This window comes from Cupressus sempervirens, chromosome 4, assembly GCF_028749045.1.
Source record: "Cupressus sempervirens isolate cs-2001-9-10 chromosome 4, ASM2874904v1, whole genome shotgun sequence".
Lineage (NCBI taxonomy): Eukaryota > Viridiplantae > Streptophyta > Pinopsida > Cupressales > Cupressaceae > Cupressus > Cupressus sempervirens.
Window position 1 is genome coordinate 176,519,574 of NC_143121.1, and position 24,594 is coordinate 176,544,167.

The 24,594-nt window shown below is 36.0% G+C and overlaps 2 protein-coding genes across 2 annotated transcripts in view; both read left to right on the forward strand.

Moving 5' to 3' along the window:
• Positions 1-24,594, forward strand: part of LOC149560544 (Tetratricopeptide repeat (TPR)-like superfamily protein) — a 343,698-nt gene that overhangs the window by 291,426 nt on the left and 27,678 nt on the right. The gene's annotated exons all lie outside the window — the stretch shown is intronic.
• Positions 16,680-19,865, forward strand: LOC149560545 (uncharacterized). The gene is made up of 4 exons (XM_089824151.1): positions 16,680-16,829; positions 19,131-19,288; positions 19,405-19,635; positions 19,742-19,865. Exons 1-3 carry the CDS (start codon positions 16,680-16,682, stop codon positions 19,628-19,630), a joined length of 534 nt encoding a protein of 177 aa, XP_089680277.1. The 3' UTR covers positions 19,631-19,635; positions 19,742-19,865.

Below are 24,594 nucleotides of genomic sequence, written 5' to 3' on the forward strand. Positions count from 1 at the left end.
TCAACCTCCTAGTGGAGTCCAATTTTGTCTTCTAGAGTAGTTTTGTTAAGTGAGGATAGTAAATAATATAGAAGTCAAGCTCTGATTGGATCTTAGCTTTTCCTTGTAGAGAATTAAAGCAATGTTGTAATATTTCGTATAATGGGCATGTAAATAACTTTCTTTTAAGTCAGTCCATTAGTTTCTCAAGAATTTCTATTCTTTAAGTTGTTTAGTTAGTTTAGTAACTTTCTATTTTGTCTTAAGTTCTCAATCATTTCTGTTATTGAATGTTCTTGTCACATATTTTGATGTCCTCCAAGGGTCATGTTACAAAAAGATACTCTTGTTTATTGTATGTCAATAGATTTTAATTGCATAGTATCTAGAGCAGAGGTAGCAGTTTGGCAAGCTTTTTAAATTTGTGGATTAAATATCTGGAATTTATTACTAGAACTCATTAATGTTTTTTCATGAAAAATCATGAGATATCTTAGAAATTTATTTTATATTTTAGAAGATTTTTAGCTTTTTTTGTAAAATTGTACCTTTTTCCTGATAAAATTCAGATCAAGTGTTTTCTGAGTTTACGTTTTCTCAGATTAAGAGGTTCATGAAGGAGATTTTGTGGATTTTTCTGTAAAATTGAGGTTTTCCTGAAGAGTTTTTAGCATTTTTGCTGAAAAAAATCATGTGAAGTTATTTTTTTTCTCTTAAAGAGCTTTTAAAGCCTGATGGTAGTCTTTTGGGTGAATTCAATGACTAGGGTTCGTGTTCATCTGAAACCCGCTGTGTTTTCTTGCTACCGCCCAATGGTTGGGTTGGGTTGGGTTCTTTGTACCTACATCTATATCGAGGGGTTTTCACAATCTTTTCCCAAAAAAAATGGCGGATTTTGAGTACTAATTTTCCTAAAAATCCCATAAGGTTTTACTGGTTTTTTTCCTCTAAATTCATGAACTTTCTGATTTAAAAGGGTTTTTGTTCGAATTTATTTTGCTGAAAAAATCATGATTTTCTTTGCCATGGCTTTGGTGGTTTTGAATTATTTTTTAAATTGTGGCTTTCAGTCTTTAAAAAAATGTTTTGATATATTTTTTTCAAATTTGTGATTTCTTGAGAAAAAAAAAAAATCACTGCAGCATTAGGGTAAGTTAGAACAGAATCTTAGAGGACATCAAAACATATTGGCATAAATATAAAGGAGATTTGTCTTAGGATATTATGCTAGGTAATAGCAATATAAGATCCATAGTTACACCACCTTGGGGGACAGAGGAACGGTGGAACGAGAGGGCAAGTTTTCTAGACAAGAGGACAGAGATGCCTTCATTTTGGGATGGTGGGGAGACGATGGTGGGGGACAAGAGGGGTTGTATATGCTATACATATGGTACTTAAAATGCTAGTTATGAAAATGCATCTTGTGATATTAGATATAAAGATGTAAAAGAGTAAATATTTGAACATTGCATTCAATTGGAACATCGCGTTCAATTGGAACATTGAACATTGAACATAAATAGTCAAATCAACAAATAATCAACATCGGGACGTTCCCCCATCCTCGACGGAGCTGGCAAAATCTAGTGGCATCGTTGGGGGACGGGGAAACAGAGTTCCCAAGTTCCTAGTGCGTTCCCATCTCTGAAACGTGGGACAAAAAAGGGGGGGACACGTCCCCTTGGTACTATGATAAGATCTTATTCTCCATATAAAGACAAAGCAAATATCTATTTTTGGAACGCTTCTAAAACTAATTTTTTTTCCAATGGAAATTTCACTAATTTATGCAAATGTGACATGAGATACCTAAGTGATATCTCCAACCCAATTTTGGTTTTAGTCTAACTCAATGTTAAGTCACATGGATCGTTTCTGCAAATGTAATAATATGGCCATTGTAATTGATATGTTCCAATGCAGGTTTGGATCTCATATAAATATGAGAGGAGACATGTCTCTTGAAGAGACATGTCTCAAAGATTTAATCATCATTTAATTAATACATATATTTCATAATAATAATTAGGTTTATATATATATATATATATAATATGATATATATTATTATTACACAAATACACCTATATAAAAAATGATGATTTACCAATAACAACAATTTATCTCAGATTGAATTTATCCGATTGAAGCTACAACTTTAATACTCCCTCTTAGCTAGGGAGAATTTGTAGAACACTTTGTGCTCTCAAGAATATGAAGCGATATCGTGTCAGTATGATATTCTTGGAATTATATATATAAGGATATCAACATAAATCTGTCAACACAAATATATATATTAACATATATTACATATGGAATTTGCTTCAATTCACTATGGGGCTAAATTTCAGCAATTATAATACAAAATTTAATTACCATCTTAAGTGTGGTCTATGATAGATTTAAGTTATGGTGTCCGGCAAGATCCAACCCGAAGAACCATAACAAATTGATTTTTATGGTGTTTGACAAAATCTGGCCTAATGAACCATGATGAGTTGATCATCAAGGTGTCTAGCAAAATCCAGCCTAAAGAACCATGATAAGTTGGTTATCATGGTGTTCGGTAAAATCTGGCCCTGAGAACCAAGATAACACTTGCTCCAACATATTTTGGTGATAGAAAACAGGTTTACTATTGATAAGATCGTCAGTTTTCAATAACTCCCTAATAACTATATACATAAATGAAAGATCGTCACCTTTCATGACATAATCACAACATCATCTTGTAGTAACTCACATGATATCCACCATGAACCAAGTTAGAGGGTAGACCCACCATAGCGACTACTAGAGGGTGGAATAAGGGTTTTTACATCAGACTTCTCTCTCATAGAGGAGAGCACATCCACAAGGATTGCATCTCAAAATTTATCCCTTTGAACATCGATTCTATGAAGTTAGGTCCTCTAGTTACTTCCTCAAAAGATTTCTTCACCCAAGGATGCCTGTCGAACTCCCTATGAGTTTGATATCAATCTTCCAACTTTCTAGTGATAAGTCATTATTTCCTCATGATGTACATAGGGGTAGGCCCATCAAAATCATGAAGTAACACACATGTATTTCTAGAATCCCTTCGAGCATCAATCTTCTAAGCTCCTGCATTTCTTTAGAAGAAGTATTATGCTCCCTCTTAATGTAGAAGAATCTCATAATCTCAATCATGAAAGATGTTTGCTTCAAGTGTGTCACGTTATCCATCTTGATCATCCGGGTCTTTGGAGCTACTAGCATTAAATTTAGTCTACACAATATTTGGTAGCATATGTAAAGTTCTAACCTTCTTTTCCTGTAAGAATATCCTCAAACATAAAGGAAAAGATCAAGGCAAATAACCCTTATAGTATGTATAGAATTACAAATAAGAGAGAGACTACAAAGTGTAAAAGATAAGAATGCTTATCTGTATATGAAGATACAAAAATTTTTCTTTTTAGGTTATTTGAGAATGGAACATCTCTCCTCTAAATAAGGTTCAAGTGGGAAAGGAACATTGACTATTATTCCCTCGACAATGTACAATTTCTACTCATTCTTATATTGTAGAACATTTTTGTATCAACTATGACAACTCCTTTCTAAGTTCCAACTTGCTCTTTACATCCATTGAAGGTCCAAACATTCATTTAGTTTAATAGTAGAAGCGAACATGTCCTTCCATTTTCTCAAATTTGTCCACTATAAGCCGATATCTAGATTGAGTATGATTCTGCCACATGAATGAATCTACAACTCATATGTTGAGTTTTATTCATCAAAGAGAGACTCATAGATAGTTCAAATTAATTCATAAAACTTCATTAACTTCTCACAACAACTCAATTTTCCTTTGTTCATGCAAAGGTATTTGTTTGATCTTTTGATTAAACCTATATTACGCACATGTTGCAATCTGTGTATTTATATCATTAGTGAATCTATCACAATGTGGTTTACTCCCTCTAAATTGAAACGATCGAGATCACCAAAGGTTGATTGAATCATATCCTTTATATGCTCCCTCTCTTTTGAGGTTGCCTCAAATGTCAATTTCCCTCTGAATTTCAATCTTTCCTATAGTAACATTCTCAAAGGAAAGGATCAAGGCACAACTTCTATACAAGTGTAAAAATGATAAATTTATTGTATTAAGAATGCAATACTTGGAAATTATACTCAAAGGAAATATTTATCTCATGTAGTCAAAGGATACTGCCCTTCAGATGACTTCTTTATTATTCATTATTAATACTTCTCCTTGTTTATAAATAAATTTCATATCTCATTCTATCCAATAATAATATTGGTATCTCACAATAATACGAGTAAGTTGTATTACTATCTTGATAAGTACCCACTAAGTTCTTTATGATTAATAATATTAGATTTTCAAATATTATTGTTGAAGATTATTATCCTTACTACACAACAATTTTATATTATACCATTATTAAAAATATCATTCATCTACTTTTCCATCTTTATATGTTCTAGTGTATTTATTAACATATTGATAGTGTAAAGAATAATATGTTTCATAATAGTATGAAAAATTAAATAATGAATCATGTAATGTCCCTTAGTTATCTGATTGGATTTCTTGCTTGTACCTTCTGCACTTGCAAGGATGTTAGTACTCTAGTGGAATTATGAATGAAAATATAGCATTCTTTATTAATTAAAGAATAACGCAAGTTCCTAATCTTGATTCCCTTCTTAATGAGAGGCTGTGATCTGATACTTAGCTCCTGAGGGAGGTTTCAGCTATTTTACGCTAACTCTCCACTAAGTATTAGCCTCACAATTCTACCCCTCTTTAAGACCTATGGATAATCGTTCCTGATTTATCCATCCTTCCTAGAAGATTTTGCAATTTAGGCCTTATAGATAACCTTAATGGTGTATCCATTCTTTCATATGCATATGCCTGTAAGTTTCAGTATACTGACCTTTAGAGATCGATGACCTCTGCCTTAATCCTTGTTTCTTGGATTTAGAATTTTTCTGATCTACCTATTTTTTGTTTGTTATTATGATTCTTAGTTAAATATGTCCTAGGATGAGCTTATTAGACTGTAATTGTATCCTAACTCTGGAGGTGAATCTTAATTCTTCTGTGATGTAGCAAACCCCTGGTTACTGTACATTGTTCCTAACTGCCTTGCTGTTGTGTGAGTGTTGTAGCGGAAGAGTGGATGTGCTCTGGGTTTAATAGTTGTTCCAATAGTGCTTTGTTCCTCCTTTGGATGCCTTGATACCTATATTGCCTGCAAGTGCTGTGATAAGCTTCGTTCAGGTGAAAATAGTTCTTTTTTTTTCTTCTTCTCTACTCCAGTCGATCTGTTCCTATCTCATATCCTTCTATGGTGGTCAATATGAGACATCCTTATTTACCGAGTTTGGATGATGGTATCTGAGTTGTGCTTCCACTATCAGGTGTCTCCTTCAATATTCGTTCGGTCTAAGGGTTGGGCCTCGATCGTATCTGTAGAAGATGTGTTGTTATCTGCGTCTATGCTGACTTTCATTACTTCCTCTGGCTTTGGTCAATATTGCACAGGATGACTTCCCGTATTGCTCTTTGTCTATAATACTTCACTTCTCCTCGGCTACTGTGATGTATGCTCTGATTGCTTGCTTCTCTCTTATGATTCAATGCCCTTTCTTCTTTCACAATGGCCATTTTGTATGCAGAATGGGGGTTTACTTGGAAGGTCGCAACAATTGATGGGTCAACCTCCTTTCATTTGATTATATCTTATATTGCGATTTAAACATTTACGTTTATCCTTTACTTTTATATAATAACCGTGGTTGCCTTATTTCAATGATATATGATTATTTGATCACTTACGTTAGCCTTTGAAAAATATTAATTAATAATAACCATGATTGCCTTTATAAAAATATTAATTAAAAATAATCATGATTGCCTTTATTTGTTTTTAATGTTAAAATAAGTGGTAAAGGGAATAATTAATTATCCTAAAAATCAATGACAATTTTTTATTCAAAATATTAATGATAAATTAATGTATAGTTTCTAAATGTTAAAATCTATTTATCATTCTTGACTTGTTTGTTTAGGGGTTATCACAAATCACCTATACTTACCTCAATTCGTTTAGTTGATGGGTGGTGATTGAAGTGTGCCTGGTAATATTCATCTTCCCTTTCCACATTAAAGTCCCTTAGCCTATGCTGACCCATCCTCTTTATCATTTCCAATGAAATAGAACTCCTTATAATTCTTTTCAATCGCCTTTTGATATTATCATTTGTCATTTCTTCTATCTAAATGTTATGAGCATGCAATGGAAGGTGCTTGAAGAATATTGGACGATTTGATTGAACTCATAACATGGAATATAAAAGGAAAGTGACATCACTTAGTGGAAAAGATTGCTGGAACTAAATCATGTGTGATCATTTCCATGTTTTACAAATTGATCCCAATTTCCTACTAGTGACATACTTAGAAATTTCACCCATCTATCTATATTGAAATCAGATGGGAAAACCTTTTGAATTTCATCTTTGAAACTATGTAATGAATGCTTCAGATACGGTTGTATTAAGTGTCCTTCATTAGTAAAATTTCAATTATTTGGTGAAATAAACAAACTGTTGTGTCCATTTTTCATCATTTATACTGATACAAATTTAAAATCCCAGTCACATTTTGTGGTGATAGATTCTTCAAACAGAAGTGATATTTTTTTCTTTTCTTTGCAAACCGATGTCCGAACCTGTACTTCCTATCTTTTCCCAGCAAATAATGTGGTCAGTTCGATAGCGGAGCATGGAATGCTTCTATGTGACTCTCCCTCAGAATGATTGTTGGAGAGCATTCATAATTTGTTCCTCTTTCATGAAGAGTTTCTATGCACAAGACATATCCCATGCCTTGAGGAGATCACCATCTTTTCTTTTCTTTTATTTATTTTAATGTCTGGTTCAATCAACATATATGCAACGTGATTTTCTTCATGTGCTGTCCTTTGCTTCCCTAGTTTGAAATCGGGTAATATCTGAATTTTGATTGTGAAATCCTACTTGTATTATAGTTTGTAGTCAGCCTCATATGGGTTTCAAGTTACGTGGAGACGTTATAGAAGATGACTTATCTGCTGTTATCTATACTCCCATCTACTTTGGTTAATACCCTCTAATGTGATCGTGCTCCTCATGAAACACTAGATCAATATAATGGCGATTGATTTAGACTTATTACTTGTCTCAATTCTCAGCAGATCTTATTATCTGTCTTCCTTGACAGAGAAAAGTGAGTGGTCCTTCAATGCTTTATGTTGAATAATATTCTTATTTCTGATCTATGATCCCTATATCTATATTTTGTCTTTTTTTTCCTTGGTCTACGATTTCTGTTTTGGGTTACGATTCCAAACTTCTATTACTCAGAATTCCTTCAATGCTGATTTTGCTCATTGCTATCTCCACCAATGTTATCCCTGATTCGATGGTACAAGTTGCATCTGAAATGTAATGGATTTGACTAATATAATCTGTATGCATTAGCTGAATGTAAAATCAAGGGGTGTTTTTGGAAACTACCTTATCCTTCTTGCATATTCCTTCCTATCAATTTTTAAATGCAAGTGTGATGAATATAAATAAGGGCCTCTTGCATTCGATGCTGTTGGAACTGATTGGTGAATGGTGTATACAAATTAATGAGGAGTCTTCTTGTAATGTCCCCCACTTAGCCAGTTTGGAGGTATGTTGTCGTTAGCCCATTCTTGTATGGTCTCGAGGGCTAACCAGGACTTCAAAAGGGATCCTGAGGTTATTTGGCCTAGTCAAATTTAATTACAGGCCAAACGGAGTTCGTTTGTTGGGTTGTCAGGAAGACTTACTATTTTTAGTAAGCCAATAGGGGGATGCAGTGCCTTCAATTTTCAGTGATAGGATGAGATGCGTTTTGTTGGGCTCTTTCTAATGAGCTATTATATGTGGGATTTCGAGTTTATTTGGTATATTATTTTAATGTTTGAAGTTACAACTGTAAAGTGACTATTTAAATTAAATATTATAATGTTTCATAAAGTCACTTTATAAAAGTCAAGAGTCCCCCTTTTGAGTACATACATGGACTTTGTAAAAAGAAAAAAAAAGTAATATTAAAAGTCATGTATTATCCCACATTGGCAAGATGGAAGCGTGGAGCAAGTGAGGAAGGGATTAAAAGAAAAGAGGATAGCTCTCATTTATTCATGCTTGGAAATATCAAAGAAATTGAGAAATTTTCTGGAGATTATGTCTCAATAGTTTGGAGGACGAAATCCCTTCAAGCTGGAAATCTTGATGCCATTGAAAGATATGGTCTTGAGATTCAACATAGTAGCAGTCCGAAAAAGCGGAACCGAAAAAGCAGGCTGAAAAAAGTGGGTACGAAAAAAGCTATCCGAAAAAAGCGGAACCGAAAAAGTAGGCTGAAAAAGCGGGTATGAAAAAGCAGGCCGAAAAAGCAGTTCAAAAAAAGCAAAGCAGAAGGGGAAGCATAGAAGGAAATTATTTCAGCCATCTACAACCAGGTTCTTTTGTTAGTATTGTTTTTTAGGGTGTTATAAGCTTTCAGCTGTAAGTGTGCATTATACCAGCATTATCATTTTGTAATCCATGTAAATGCCAAAGTCTTGGCCATGTTTCATGAGCATTCTAATTTTCATTGCAATTAAGAAGATAATAGTTGCTTGGTCATTTAAGCAATTTAATATCATTATTTATCAGCTAGTTAGTTTGCATACCAACTGTTTGTAAAAATGCCAGTTGGCTGTAGGTGTTCATTTCTCATATATATGCACTGAATATTGTCAAAATTAGCACACTCATGTTAGGTCATTGTGTAGTCCATTGTAGTCTTCTAGCACAAGATTTTCATTGATGCAAATTGTAAAAAAAGTCATTTGAAGCTAGCTGAAATACTATATCAGTCATACGTCCCTTGCATGTGAATTGTTTGATGAAATTCCTTGAGCTTTCATCAGCATTTTTGAGGGCAGAGTTGAGGAGGGCCATTATACTTCTACTATGAATCCCCATACTTTTCTAGACCGTGGACTGTAACATTTTCTGCCCATGAGTCACGTCTTTGCATTTCCCTTTGCCAACTTTCTTCCTCATCTTGCCAATCAATATTGATTATAATTTATTTCTCATCGTGTGCATTGGTTGTTAGGATGTCTTTGGATGTTGACATTGCTACTGGTTTTCCGTACTCTCTACTTAGAATAGTAAATAATGAGGTGTATTTGCAATTCCATTTTAATCATTTGCAACTAGGCTTTGATACCATGTTAAGTACCATGGATCATTTTTGCAAACGTAATAATGTGGCCATTGTAATTGATATGTTCCAAATGTAGGTTTGGATCTCATATAAATATGAGAAGAGGAGAAATGTCTCTTGAAGAGACATGTCTCGAAGGTTCAATCATCATTTAATTAGTTCATACATTTCATAATAATAATTAGTATAATATATATATATGTATAATATATATATGTATTATATATGATATTATATGTATATACTACATACTATAATATATATTATTTGTAACATCCCCGTCATAAAATAAATGTGATTAATTAAACCTTGTTATTGGGCTGATTGAATTAATATATCTCAGACCCATTTTAATTGTTTCCATAGGTAGTTTAGCTGTCGGCTATCTTTGTACACCCTCAGAAGGTTTTCCCGATGGGTATTTAAGCATGGCATGTAGGTAGTAGTAGGTATGCTTTTTGGATTATTTCTATGTATAGAGAATTCTTGTTAGATTTCTTTGTTGTTCGCCATTTCGGAAGTGGAAGGTCTTCCTTGTTTGGCTTATGCGGTTTCGGTGGGATTCAACCCTCACCCTATTCTGTTGTTGCAAGTAATACTTTACTTGGATTTGGCAAATCGGAGCACCATTTCTTGGCAAATATCAATTGAAGGATTATTCGTATTCAAGTCTCTATTATTGTCTAGAGTTCACCTAAATTTGTTGTGATTATGTATGAGTGAGATTGCCTTCATAGTTGTGATTGTATCACTTCTGACTCAAGTGCTTACTGACGATTTTCCTCACCCAACATATTGTATTGCACATCCTTGCACTGTATGGCCTACTAATTCCATCGTATGACCTGAAACATACTTTGTCGTACGACCACCTGGTCTATCGTACCATCCTCCTTGTGTCTCCACTATACGAAAGTCACCATATGGCCTTCCATCCTTGACAGTGTACGACCTTTCCTGTGCCTTCCTCTGGCACCATTTAGACTTCTTGGACAACAATCTGTACTTCCCCTTCCTATCTCCTCCGTACAGACCCCTTCTTTGCCTTGTACAACCGCTCTCTCCATACTGTATAGATTTTCTTGAGCTCATCTCCACCAAGTATCCTGTCCTCCGTAATTGGGAACATCACAGTGGTATTAGACGTTTTGATTCTGCTAGCCTGTAGAAGTGAATGGAAGTTTATACTCGAAGGAGAAGGCGAAATAACCTCATTGCTAGAATGGCAGATCATTAGGATCCTACGATAGAACTCATGAATCTCTTAAGAGAGCTCAACAAAAACCAAATAAAAATCAATGAAACCCAAAGGCTGATGCAGGAAACACTACAAAAATGATTCGAGGGAAAGATGACAGGAGAAAAAAATGGGCATAGCGATGACTTGGTTTTAGGAAGGGAAAACTTTCAACCCTCTCGCTCTCGACCCTCAATACCCATCTTCCTTCCAAGGACAGAAGCACCATGCAAAGAAAGAGAACCCATTTTTTAGGAAATGCAACAAAAATTTCATGAAGATTGGCGGAATGCAAATATGGAAGGTGAGATATCTTATAGAGAATATGTTGATCTAAGAATGAGATATTCTGGCAGGGGAAATCGTGGTTATTTTAATGATGATCTTAGGAGAAAGATCAGAAAGTTAAACTTATTGTCATTCGATGGGTCTGGAGCCATTACTGTATAATCATGGGTTCTGAAGGCAGATACTTATTTTCAACTCAATTGGATGCTCAAAGAGGAAACAATCAAGTTTGCAACACTTCATCTGGAAGGAGTGGTGCATGAGTGGTGGCGTCATGGACTGGTCACTCTCGAACACAACCAAGTAAGCTCTTATGTTGAGTTCATTGAGAGACTCATTAACTGTTTCAATGGGAAGGACCCTGAGCTAAACTTCAAAGATCTAGCTCAGTTAAAGAAAATAGGCACGGTAGACAACTACATCACTGAGTTCCAAAGGCTGTTAGTATTAGTCATAGATATCTCTGAAAGAGGTCGAATTGTGTTATTCGTGGATGGGTTGGGAGAGCCTTTGAGAGGCTGGATTAAAGGGTTCAACCTGTGTGCACTCAACGAAGCTATTAAGGAGGTGCATGACATGGCCGCATCTTCTTCCAAAACTCATGCAGCTACACCAACACCATCCCCACAAGAAGACAAAGACAAGGAGCCAATTTAGAAAAAACCTCAGTTTGATGAAGATTCTTGGCAAGAGCTCCAAAGGAAAAAGCTTTGTTTCACGTGCAAAGAACCATGGGGTCCTGGTCATTGCTTCCTTGGGAAGGGAAAGATTCATTACATTGAGGTGATGCCTGATGACGATGAACAAATTCCTACAATGAGAAATTACCCAATAGGAGAGAATAAATACCTTGATACAGAAAGGGGGTTCCATTGCTTCTCTCACTAGAGCGATTGGAAGTGGTATCTTCAGGGTTTGTGGCACACTCCATAGAAAACGAGTCCAAATTATGATTGATAGTGGCGCGACACTCAATTTCATCAATTCATCTTTGGTCACTAGTATAGGTTTGCACACAGTTGAGCATGGAGGATTTGAGGTTAAGGTTGCAAGAGGAACCTTGTTACCTTGCACTCATGTGATCCCCCAGCTACAAATTTCCATGGGAAACTATACCATGACAGATGAATTCTTTATCATTGATTTGGTTGATACTGACATCATTTTGGGCATCTAGTGGTTGGAAATTTTGGACCAGTACACCCAAAGTTTCGAAAGGATGGACTTTTCATTTGAGATGAATGGTAAGAAGGTGTTGCTAAGAGGAGTGTCAAATAAAGGATCGAGGGAAGTTGCAATCAAGAAGATGGAGGTTTTTTCCAATCATGATTGGACCCCAGACACTCCAAGTAAAAACATGATAGTCAACGCCTTACCCCATTCCTTGGATAATTGATGGACCCATCTATTTGTCGAGTACTTCAAGAACACTTTTGCATGTCAGTTGATGGATGGCTATGTACGTGATGAAAGATACAAAATTATTGATGACATCATTTACCTCGGCAAGAAGATCTACTTAGTACCTAACTCAGGACTGAAGAAGTTGATTATGGAAGGTTTCCTACAACCGGATTTGCATTTTCTTGAGGACAAGCAAATTTTGGGATTGGAGGACTGTAATATCCCTGTCATGAAATAAATGTAATTAATTAAACCTTGTTATTGGGCCGATTGAGTTAATATATCTCGAACCCATTTTTAATTGTTTCCATACGTAGTTTGGCCGTCGGTTATCTTTGTATACCCTTGGAAGGTTTTCCCGGTGGGTATTTAAGCACATGTAGGTAGTAGTAAGTATGCTTTTTGGATTATTTCTATGTACTGCGAATTCCTATTGGAGTTCTTTGTTGTTCGCCATTTCAGAAGTAGAAGATCTTCTGTATTTGGCTCGTGCGGTTTCGATGGGATTCAACTCTCACCCTATTCCATTGTTGCATGTAATGCTTCCCTCGGATCTGGCAAATCGGAGCACCGTTTCTTGGCAAATATCAATTGAAGGATTATTCGTATTCAAGTCTCTATTATTGTCTAGAGTTCATCTAAATTTGTTGTAATTATGTATGAGTGAGATTGCCTTCATAGTTGTGATTGTATCACTTTCGACTCAAGTCCTTATTGATGATTTTCCGCACCCAACATACCGTACTACACATCCTTGTACTGTGCGGCCTATTGATTCCACCGTACGGCCTGAAACATACTTTGCCATATGGCCACCTGGTCTACCGCACCATCATCCTCCTTCTGTCTCCATTGTACGAAAGTCAACGTACGGCCTTCCATCCTTGACACTGTACAACCTTTCTTGTGCCTTCCTTCGGCATCATACGGACTTCTTGGATGGCAATTTGTACTTCTCCCTCCTATCTCCATACAGACCCCTTCTTTGCCTTTTATGACCGGTCTCTCCACACTGTATATATTTTCCTGAGCTCATCTCCACCAAGTATCCAGTCCTCCATAATTGGGAACATCACATTATTATTAAATGAATACGCATATATAGAAAATGATGATTTACCAATAACAACAATGTATCTCAGATTGAATTTATCCAACTGAAGCTACAACTTTAACACTTAAGAGTAGTACTAAGGGTTCTTGTCCTCAAGATATTGAAATTGAAACATAGAGCTCTTAGATCTCTTCAACCTCTAATCATAGTAGATTTGTATGAGCTTTTCCGTGATACAAGCAATAATGTGATTAGCTACAAATATTGCATCAAATTCACTTTTCTTTAGTAATGTGACAACAATCTGCATTGTTCAACGGGGGACCAAAACCTCCACAAACTATGTCACTTGATGCATCAAATAGTACTATATCATATATGCAAAATGTATTTAATTCTTCTTACAATTTCATAGTTTCTCCTAATACATATCTATTGCATCTAGCACTTGTAGGTGACCCTTGAGCGTCCACACAATCTACCTCTACATAACCCATTATGAATGACATCTTCAAACCAAATATCCTCATAATGATAATATTTGGATTGCAAAGTATCTATAATAATAGGTATTAGAAATATTGTTAGAGTATTATCATGTTTGGGATTACATTTAATCTGTGACATTTTTTCACCATGTCTAGCTAGGAAAACTGATCTATTATATCTAGTGGTTGATATACCAATTTTTCTTTTTCCATAAACTATTATTTTCATCTTTTCATCTCCTTTTATTTCTTTTTTATCTTCCAAAGTTGTCATTCGTTTGATCTAATTTTGAGTATTGCCTTATTTATAAATTGAATTGTAGCATGTTACATTGTTTGACATTTTTTTTTAAGCTCCCTAACCCTCATTTTATCTTGAGTAAATGCAGGAAGCCAAGCAAAGAATCCTTGATTCCCAAGTAAATGCAATTTTCTTCATTAGTTTGGAACAGGAACTCCCTGCTAATTAAGACTTACTTATCTCTATTCAAATAATAGAATAACCAATTTACTTAATGACAAGAGTGATAAGACAATAAGAAAAGAAATTAATAAACCTAATATGTCTTGGATGATCCCTTCCTTGTTAGTTTATAGCACGCTATAGAGACTCTTGCCTTTCCCTCTGCTTGCCTCTTGATTTTCTTCCCTTTCTTTATTCCCCCCTCATAATTTAATTTGAAATTACATAAACTACTATGTAACACAAGGATGTGTCCCTAGCTTGAAATCTCCTCTCCTTGCACTAGATATGTTTCTGAGATGGGGGATGGCTTGGGGAAATCCCCACCTTGTCCTCAAATTTTAAAAGTCAATAGGGCATGTCACAAAAACTTGGGGATGAATGGTCGTCCTTAGGACGTTGTAGGTGTCTCAGGCACGGTCATTTGTCCCCAATGTCAAATCCATTAAAAGTTTCAAGAAAATCACTTTTTCATGGTCAATATGGCCTTTTAAGTTTTTGGGGGTTGGTTTGTGATAGGGAGATCCCTTGTTGAGCCACTCTTGACTTCTTCACTAAACCTTCTTCTAGGTCTCCTAGGGTTCTTTTCTCAGCCCTCAACTTGAGGAGAACTCACAAAACTACCCTCTACACCAAGGATCTCACTACCAAGGGTTAGCTCACACCTTTCAATCTGAGACTCACTTGGGTAAGTCTGCTCAAATCTCCCCCATGACCATGACTTCCATTTGGCAATGTGGGTTGGCCTCTTTGGTTCATCTTTGGTTCATCTTTGACTCCATCTTGATAGTTTTGGGCGTCCTTTTATTATCAATTCCACAATTTGTTCAGAAATAGGCCTAGTAGCCTTTTAGGCCTAATTGGGCCTAATAAGGTCTTATAACTAGATTTTCTGACTATCACTCAAAAACTTGCCAAACAAGCCCTAGAACTGATCTGGATTTCAGATACCCTTTTTAGAGACCTTCAAGATTTTTGTGGTTTGGGTCCCCCAAGTCATCCGTACACCTCCTCGCTGAAATTTATTATTAAGGATTTCAAGCCAACTTAGACTTCAAACAATGTTTTGTGTTAAATAACTAAACAAATAAATTCAACTACTCCAATCCTTCTTACTAGACATTCTTTGGACTCTCTACTTCACAACCATGCCCTCTGGTCTCATGATTCAGTCCCACACTGTCATTTTTCATTGACTATTCACTAGTTTGCAGCTATGGGCACTCACAGACTTGCCTAGGGAAAACATTTAAAAATAGCAAACCAGCATATCTGAACTCCAAACTGCATGCATACACTGTACATTGGAGGCTCTTTCGTATCCCAAACAGTCGTGATGATCCCACGGTGAGAATTTAAGAAAGAGCCATTACTCAGTCCTATACCCTAATCAGTCTAGTGAACTGACTCTAGGAAAAGGCATTTTACTAAGCCACACAAACCTATTGGTCTATGTGTAAAAAAAACACAGAAAGAAAGACAATGAGATAAACTATCTACAATAGCAAGAAACTCCATTGAATCCATTAAAGGATAGATGTTCAAGTTACAAGATACCTTGATAAATTTGCACAGAAAATGCACTTGTTTACTATTGCAACTTGCTTATTACACCATCCATCCCTTGCATAAGACTTTAAATTACCTTAAATACACCTTCTTCATCAATTCCAACTGGTAGTTCATGCCCATAACTGATTCTGGGCATTAAAACAAGTTTTGCCAAATTGTTGTCATTCATATCTTTGCAACTTTTTCAGTATTGACCTTCTATAATGTTCTAGCACCCCTAATGGATGGAGAATGACTCCTAAGAATATCTTAGATGTATTCTACCTCATTACCACTCCTGGCAAGCATTTTGAAGGTCTATTGATATTCTAGGTCATGATTGTCAAACCTTGACAGTATTTTGACAATATTGTGCAACTTATAGCAACTTTTGCCCAAACACATTCCTCACCTCACCAATTAATCCAAAACACATATGAGATTCTCTTGGTGATCTTATTCTCTTCTTGACTTGGCCAGACTCAAGTACAAGCCAAAACTGATCGAGGAATCAGCCTCATTCCAGGGTGCTCCTGCTCCAGTTTCTGGGCCACTTCCTCCTTACTTTCCCTAAAAAGAGAAAAACATGGCTTATAGTTGTATTTTCTGATTTGTTTGAACATTTAAAAAATATTTGTTTTTCTAAATTGTACTCTATGACTTATAACACTAGCAAGGGTTTGAAGTTTTGAGCTGAAGGATCAACAACAAGGGTCTTGAGAAGTGATTTTATCATCTTAGGAAGCAAGAGATTTAAGAGCTAAGTTTGAACATCCTTTAATGCTTTTATCTAATCCCTCAAGAGGAATGGACTTACCTCTTGATGAGTGGAGAACTATTCGTCATGCATAGTGCTCTTCAACTTTAGGATTGCTAGACTAAAGAGTATAGCCAAACTCCTGCTTTATGGTGGGATGTCGATCCTGAAGATGTGGCCCAAGTTGATGAGGAGACACCATCAAGATTCAAGATTGCTTGGGGATCAATTAGATGAGGATGCACTTGCACTGGAGCATGATAGTGATTATTCAAATGTCTTTGATTTTGATGCAGTGTTTGCAGAAGTGAATGGGATCATGATTATGCTTTATTTTTATGTATATTGATTTTTATATTGAACATGAAACTATATGGCAGAACTTTAGCCTTTGGACATTTTGTATGTTAAACTTATTAAATAGTTTTTTGTTATCACATGCATAAATGATATCGACAATGAGTTGTGAGTTTTGAATTATGAATGCATATTGAATATTGAAACAATCAAATGTTGTAAACTTGTTTTCTTAAGGTTCTATGATATTCAAATGACACGCTTTCCCCATATTTTCATATGAATGTCATGTATATTTTCATTTTCCCTATATATTGTAAATTTCCCTTATCTTTTATATAGTCGTCCCCGACATGGTCTCGTTGTGCCCACCAAACTTGGTAAAAATACTTGTCATCCTGTATACCCGCTCCCTTGTCTTCTATCGTCCTTATCCCAAAAACTCGGGGTAGCACTGATAAATAATATTGAGTTTACTTTATTGAATTTTCATTGAAATCACCATTAATGTCACTGTAATAATTTAATAAATAATTAAATAAAATTGTCATTATATTTTGTTTTCACAATTCAAATTTTAAATATTTAATTAATTTCTAGTGTCCAAATAAAGGGGACATTACAACATCTTGAAGTATGTTCACTAGTGCTAGGTGTATCAACAAAGTAAAATTAAGATTTTCTGCTGGTTTACTGCAATCCCTGCCTATTCCCACTCAAATGTGAGAAAGTATTTTGATTGACTAGATCATAGGGCTTTTGAATGTGGAAGGCAAAGATTTTATCTTTGTAGTAGTTAATGAATTGACTAAGTTTACTTTTATTTTTGTTCGCTATGTCAGTAGGGTATGCAGCAGGTCACGTAAAGATTTATTCTTCAAAGAGGTGTAAGACTTCATGGGACAGCTATGGACATCATTAGCAACAGTGTCAACAAGTTTGTGAGCTTGTTTTGGCAGTTGTTTTATGGCATTGAATTTACTTCTAGCACTTGTTATCACCGTTAGAATGATGAGAAGACAAAGATCGTTATTAAATGGGTAGAAGGTTACCTACACAATTATGTTTTGGGTAGTAGAGGCATGGGTTAGGTGGTTATGTTTGGGGGAATTTTGTTATAAATTCATATGCCTATCAACATGGCTCTATTTATGGCAGAGTAATGAGACTCGCTGTGAGTCAAGCGAGTCTCCCGAGTCAGCGAGTCAAGCATGACTTGCCAGGTCAAAATGACTCGTGACTCGGGCTCAGTGGGTCAGGGAGGGTGACTCACCTGACTCACATGACTCGTGGGTCACAATTGGCTTGACCCAGCCATGGCAATCAAAATTTGGGTCAGTCAAAACAAAAAAAATGCTTGTTTTTTTAATATTGTTTTTGGTTCTTTTTTTATCCTTAAGACCCTAAAAGGGCTTTCATAACACTCTATTGTGAGAAAAAGAAAGAGAGAGAGAGAGAGGAAGAAGAGAAATAGAGTGCTATTGTTTTGCAACTAGTTGAAAGGAAGAGGAGAAAAACTTGCATTTGTGATATTGGAGCAACTATATGCTTGCATTTAGATCATCAAGGAGTTTATAAGAGCTCTTCTCAACACTTCTCAACTCATTTCAAAAAGGTAAGAGTTGATTTTTTAGATTTTGATTTTTTTTTCTCTATGCTTATGGGTTTTTTGGATGAATTCTTTTGGTATGTTTATGGGTTTTGTTTTACTTTAGATCTTCATAAAATAAAATGCTTAAATGGTAATATTTGGTCTAAAATGTCTTATTGTAGCAACCTCGACATTTTTCCTTACTGATAATGGTTTCTCCAGCTAGAAAACCCAAGCTCTCTAAAGGCAATACAAAGAATGAGTGCTGGAAGTAGACCATAGACTTTCCGGATAGAGGTAGAACTCAAACAAATTGCCTATTTTGTAAGGTCATTAATAGTGGGGGGATAAATAGATTGAAATACTATATCGTTGGCATACATGGTCATGATGCTGAGCCTTGTAAAGTTGCAACTCCTGAGGCTCAACATTTTTGTTATGTTGCCTTAGAAAAATATGAACAAGAAAAGGAATTAAGACAAAAACAATTAGCAAAGTAAGTTAGATTGGTTCCACTTCCCTTCCACACTCATCTGAAACTGCTTCTATATCTATTTTTACATCCCTAGGTTCAATAGGTTGTGCTGGAGAAGGTTCTTCCCTTCCCCCCTATCATCCTAGTGCATTTGCTAGTGGTACTTCTTCTATATCTATTCCTTGCATTGCTAGTGATGCTGCCCTTGTTAGTAGTATTGGCGTTACCTTTCGTCCTAGAGTTAGAAAATTGAGGTTGGACAATTTTTTTGTACCACATTTCGCTCCTGGTGTGCACAACCCTCACTTGAGAGCTTGGTCTACAATAGGGAGATCCATGAAGCTGGAAGAAGAGCAATTTGCAAGTTTTGGTATTTCTGCAATAGTCCATTTATAGCAGCCAGGTACTTCAACTTCATTTATATTTGATTGTTTAACATTTTATGTTTTAAATTCAAATTTTATAATTTTAACTTGATGTTGAAATATGTTATTAAAAATGTTTTTATAAATGTTACAGGACACCTTATTGGCAGGGGATGATTGATGTGGTTTCCATTTGTGGTTCGGGGTTTAAAGCTCCCACTAAAAATGAGTTGAGTGGCCCCCTCTTACTAGAAATGGTTGAGGAGATGAAACTAGAGTTGGAGGACCATAGAAAGATTTGGAGCCAAAGGGTGTACCATTATGATCGATGGCTGGACAGATCGGAGGAATATGACTCTCCTAAATTTTCTTGTTTCTAGCGGAGGTAATTCATCATCCTTAAATCTGAAATTTAATGTATTATTAAATAACTAAAATTTTGTTTTATTGACTATTCAATGATAATTATTTTGTTTTATTTTCACTTTCAGGATCCACCATGTTTTTGAAGTCTATAGATGCTTCCTCACATGTCAAAAATGCAAAATTCTTATGTGAGGCTACTGAGGAGGTCATAAGGGAGGTGACGGAAGAGAATGTTGTCTAGGTGGTGACTGATAATGCAACTAATTATGTTGTTACAAGTAAAATTTTAACTTAAGTTTCTAATTTTTTTATTTTAGTTTTTCATTAATTTTAAAATTAAAAGTTTTTTAACACATCTAAATTTTTAATTGTTTACTAACTAATTTAAAATTGTTGTAGGCAAACTTTTGATGGAGAGACACTCATGAATCTTTTGGACTCCATGTGTGGCCCATTGCCTCAACCTCATGTTAGAGGATATTGGCAAAGATTGAATCAGTGAAATCATGTGTTGCTAAGTCCAAAAATCTTTGCAAGTTCATCTATAATCATGCCTTGGTCCTCAGCATTATGAGAGAATACACGGAGGGAAAGGACTTGGATCATCCAGGTATCACAAGATTTGCCTCTAATTTTATGACACTAAAATTCTTGTTGAATTCAAGGTTACGTGCATGTTTGTTGGTCCACAATAAACTTCCTCCTTTGCCACCACCGCTGTAAGGATAAATGCAACAAAATGCATTTATGATGAAGAAGGTTTTCGGGAGCCATGTAAGGAGATTGTGGAGGTAATTTAAATTTTAAAAGCTTAAGTCTTAAAATTTTATAAATTAATTTAGTCTCATACATATTTTTGTTTTATTTTCATTGTGCAACTTTGCAAAGTTTCATCATTCACTAAATTATTTTTTTGTTTAATTGTTTTGTAGATCACTGAGCCTCTTGTATCCCTTCTACAAGTTGTTGATGGGGAGAAGCCTACTATGGGCTACATATATGAGGGCATGGATAGGGCCAAGGAGGCTATTAGAGCCAGATATGTAGGAGTTGAGGACAAGTATGGTCCTATTTGGGACATAATTGATAGGAGATGAAATCAGCTTCATAGATTCATCCAAACAGTAGCCTATTACCTAAATTCAGCATACTGTTTCTGTGAAGATTTCAAGGCAGATGAGGAAGTTCTTAGTGGCCTATACACTGTGATATCAAAGATGGCCACTAATGCCACAGATATATTGCTTGAGTTGGGTGCCTATAATAATGCAACAGGGCCCATTTCTTCAAGTCAAATTTGCAAAGGAGGTCATACAAATTGCAGCTTAAGCCTTATACAATCTAGTTTCTAAATTTCTAGCTATAAAGTTGAAATTTTGAAATGAGACTAAGATATTTTTCTTTTCCTTTTTCCAAGATTCAAATAGATGGTAGCAAATGTCTAGTCCTTAAACCAAAAACCTTCAGCAAATTGCCATCCGCATAATGTCCCAGCCAAGTGGCGCTTCTGGATGTGAGCACAACTAGAGCATGTTCGAGCACATCCACTTGAAGAGGCGTAACAGGTTGTCTGTGGAGAAAATGAATAAGCTAGTCTTTGTGCATTACGACTTGGGCATTAGGACCAAGGAGATTTTGGATAGTGATACCTCTCTGATTACTCTATAGGAGGTTGATCTAGAGTCTGAGTGGATCACTGAGGCTATTGATCCTATCTTTGATGATGAGGACCTAGAGTGGGTTGACGAGGTAGACAAAGAGGCTGAGGCCGTGTCTATGGCAGCAGAGGACCAGAGAGCTATAGTTGTTCCTAGTGGCACCTCACAGACATTGGTAGAGATTACAGTTGCTCATAGAGTCACCTCATAGGCTGATGCTATGGCTAATTAGTCATCCAGGACCTACCTTTGACACCTCACTAAGAGGCATTTTATAGATTACACTGAGGTTGAGGCTGAGGTTGAGGTTGGAGATGAGGATGAGGATGGGGATGAGGACTAGGAGCCATAGCTATAGTTTTGTTTTAACTTTTTGCTTAATTTAACATATTATTGGAACTTGGAACATTTGATGATGACTATTGATTTGTTGGATTTCATGGATTTAATATACATTTTGATGGGTTTCATGAATTTATCATTTTATATATCTATATTTTCTATTTTCTTCAACTATTATTTACCTTTGTACTTATGTAATCGATGTATGTTTAAGTATGTGCATTGTGATCAAATTACCTTTTATTTCATGATGTTATTGTGTCTTTAAACTTTATTCAATAATGGGAGCATGGAATGTTCTTTAAATCCTAAAAAATATCAAAGTTTCAAGGGTTTTTTCACTTTGCCGAGTCATTGGTGAGTCTGAGTCAGGTCACGAGCCAAGTTACCCTTACTGAGTCTGAGCTGGGTCTGAGTCTCATTAGTTTATTGTGGCTTTATATGGTTATGAAGCTCCTAGTTTCATTTATTCGCATTTTGGTGATTACAAAATAAAAAGTACCTAGAGAGAAATAACTCTAGAAAATACAAAACATTATGTGATATTTGAGGGAAAATAACAACATGCTCAAAATTAATGGAATTTGTGTGCTGATCACCACCAAATTGAGAAAGTAGTTGGGGTAGGAGATATAGTTTTTTTGAAAATCACAACTTGATAGGAAATTCATTTTGAAAAGGAGTGGGTTAGAGAATATTAAGCATCACCCTTGTGGACCTTTTAAAGCCACCAAGAGTACTTGAGAGGTGGCTTATGAGCTTGAGCTACTAGAGAGTAGCAAGGTGCATAGTGTTTTAATGCATCTTGTGTCAAGAAAGAACTTGAGCATAATACAACTCCTACAAAGTTGTCTCCTTTGGCTAAGATAGGCAAGTTGACATTGATCCCAGAGACATTGATTGAATTTAGAGAGGGTACTTTACGGAAGAGGACTATTAGGGAGTACCTAGCAAATTGCAAGAACTTACCACTAGACCATACATATTGGTAGGATAAGAAAATTTTAGGACATCTACAGTTGTGTTTTCTTGAGGATAAACAAAGTTGGGGAAGGGGGGATTGTAATGTCCCCTTCTTGCATGTTGCTCAATTCAAGTTTTCCGTTAGCCCATATTCGAGTTTTGGTAGGCTAAGTAGATTTGGTTAGGGGACTCCCTATCCTAAGGTGAACTCTTTTAGTGACTTTTAGTATTTCTAGCAATTATAATCATTTTGGCATAGGACTATTTTTAATTAGTTTTAATTTTGGAACTTGGCCATGGTCTAATTTTCATCTTTAGCTTAGTGCAATGAGTTTCAATTTGACTTGGTGGGTTATATTGTTTCAAAAGAGATCTCATTTTCTTTCATCAATTAGTCTTGAATTTTAAGGGGACTCACTGTTCTAAGGTGAACTCTTCTAGTGACTTTTTTTGTTAGATGAAACCACAGTAGAAGCCAGTTTGGCCACAGAGCAGGCAACTTGGGAGGAGTGGGCAACACTCATTGTTGAGAAGGCAGTAGTTGTATCTCAGTTGGGAGATGCAAAGAGAGAGTCAAATGCAAAGGAGGTGGTGCTCTAAAATATAGCTAACATGGTGACGAGAGCACTACAACTAAGTTTGGACACCCAGACGTAGCAGGTGCACGAGTTGCGGTCACAACTGAGAGAGCGTAGGGCATAGAGGACGTCTACCACACTAGCCCTACCAAGGATGCACCCCTCTTCTTAGTTTGTTTTGAGTCTTGATGTACTTAGTAGTGAGTTGTCTCTATTTTTCTGTCAGGAGATGACTTTTCTTTTGGGGGGGATGATGTTGTCGATAAAAATCATATTATAGCTGACAGGATGAATCAGTATCCAAAAGGTTGCATGACAGTTGAGTCACCTCTTCGGGAAGTATATGTACATCGTCCGAATGGATTTATGAATCATCATTGTAATTGGAATTGCGTATCAGCTTATATGAATAAAGTATCTTGTTCCGTGTTACATTCTAGACTCTTGATGCAATAAATATCCATTTACCTTGTATGGTAAACAACTTTTAGTGTTTCCAACAATAATAATCTTTTTGGCATAGGACTATTTTTAGTAACTTTTAGTTTTGGCATTTGGCCATGGTCTAATTTTCATCTTTAGTTTAGTGCAATGAGTTTCAATTTGACTTGGTGAGTTATTGTTTCAAAATAATGTCAAAATGAACAAGAGTGTTTTCTTCTTAAGAAAGAAATGAAAAACTAAAAAGCACTTTCCTTGGAAAATTAACAAAAAGGTATACTTGTTTTTTTGAGAGTAACTCGAGGACACATCTCCCCCCAAAAAGCCCCACGACTCGGAGATAGGGATGCACTGGGGGTGAGGGGACGTCGTTACAATGTCTTTAGTGTCACCACCCAATGGTTGTCATCCTAGGTGAGACAACAAGATGTCCCAATGTCTCCTAAGGGGATAGGGGGAGGAGGATGCGTCCCTCGACCCCTCCATGGTATGACCGGGCAGCCCCTGTCTTAGGATAAGGTAAAACTCAATTTGAAAAACAAAACAAAACATTGCCTATTGAATCCTAATGGTCATTTTTTAACCCTAAGACATGTGGGACCCATTAGTTGTGTTATATTGCTTCCATTTGCTAGTTGACTTCATTTGCATTCATTTTGGGTTTGTTATTGTTTGCAACAATAAGAAGAGTGAAAACTAAGGGGTTTGAAAGGCTCACTCTGGCGGAACAGAGGATACACAATCTGGAAAACTACAATCACAACCTTGCCAACCAGATGTTTTCCTTGTTAAGCTCCATCAACAACAACATCATCTCTCTCATATGCTGGATCAAAGACAGAGAAACGCACGAGATTGAGGATGGAAATGACAGAGACGAGGCCAGAACAGAGGCGACCCTGCAAAGATCAACTCCACTCTTACACAGGACCAGGGGAATCAAAGAGGGCAACAAATGGAAACGGAGAAGAATCAACAGGCCTTTGAGGCTGCTCA

What these genes read in the sequence shown, in the direction of transcription:
- LOC149560545 (XM_089824151.1), top strand. Translation starts at nt 16,680, where the DNA reads ATGTCGATCCTGAAGATGTGGCCCAAGTTGATGAGGAGACACCATCAA. An exon ending in TTGATGCAGTGTTTGCAGAA is followed by an intron (nt 16,830 to 19,130) that starts GTGAATGGGATC and finishes TCCTAGAGTTAG; the next exon opens with AAAATTGAGGTTGGACAATT. An exon ending in AGTCCATTTATAGCAGCCAG is followed by an intron (nt 19,289 to 19,404) that starts GTACTTCAACTT and finishes TAAATGTTACAG; the next exon opens with GACACCTTATTGGCAGGGGA.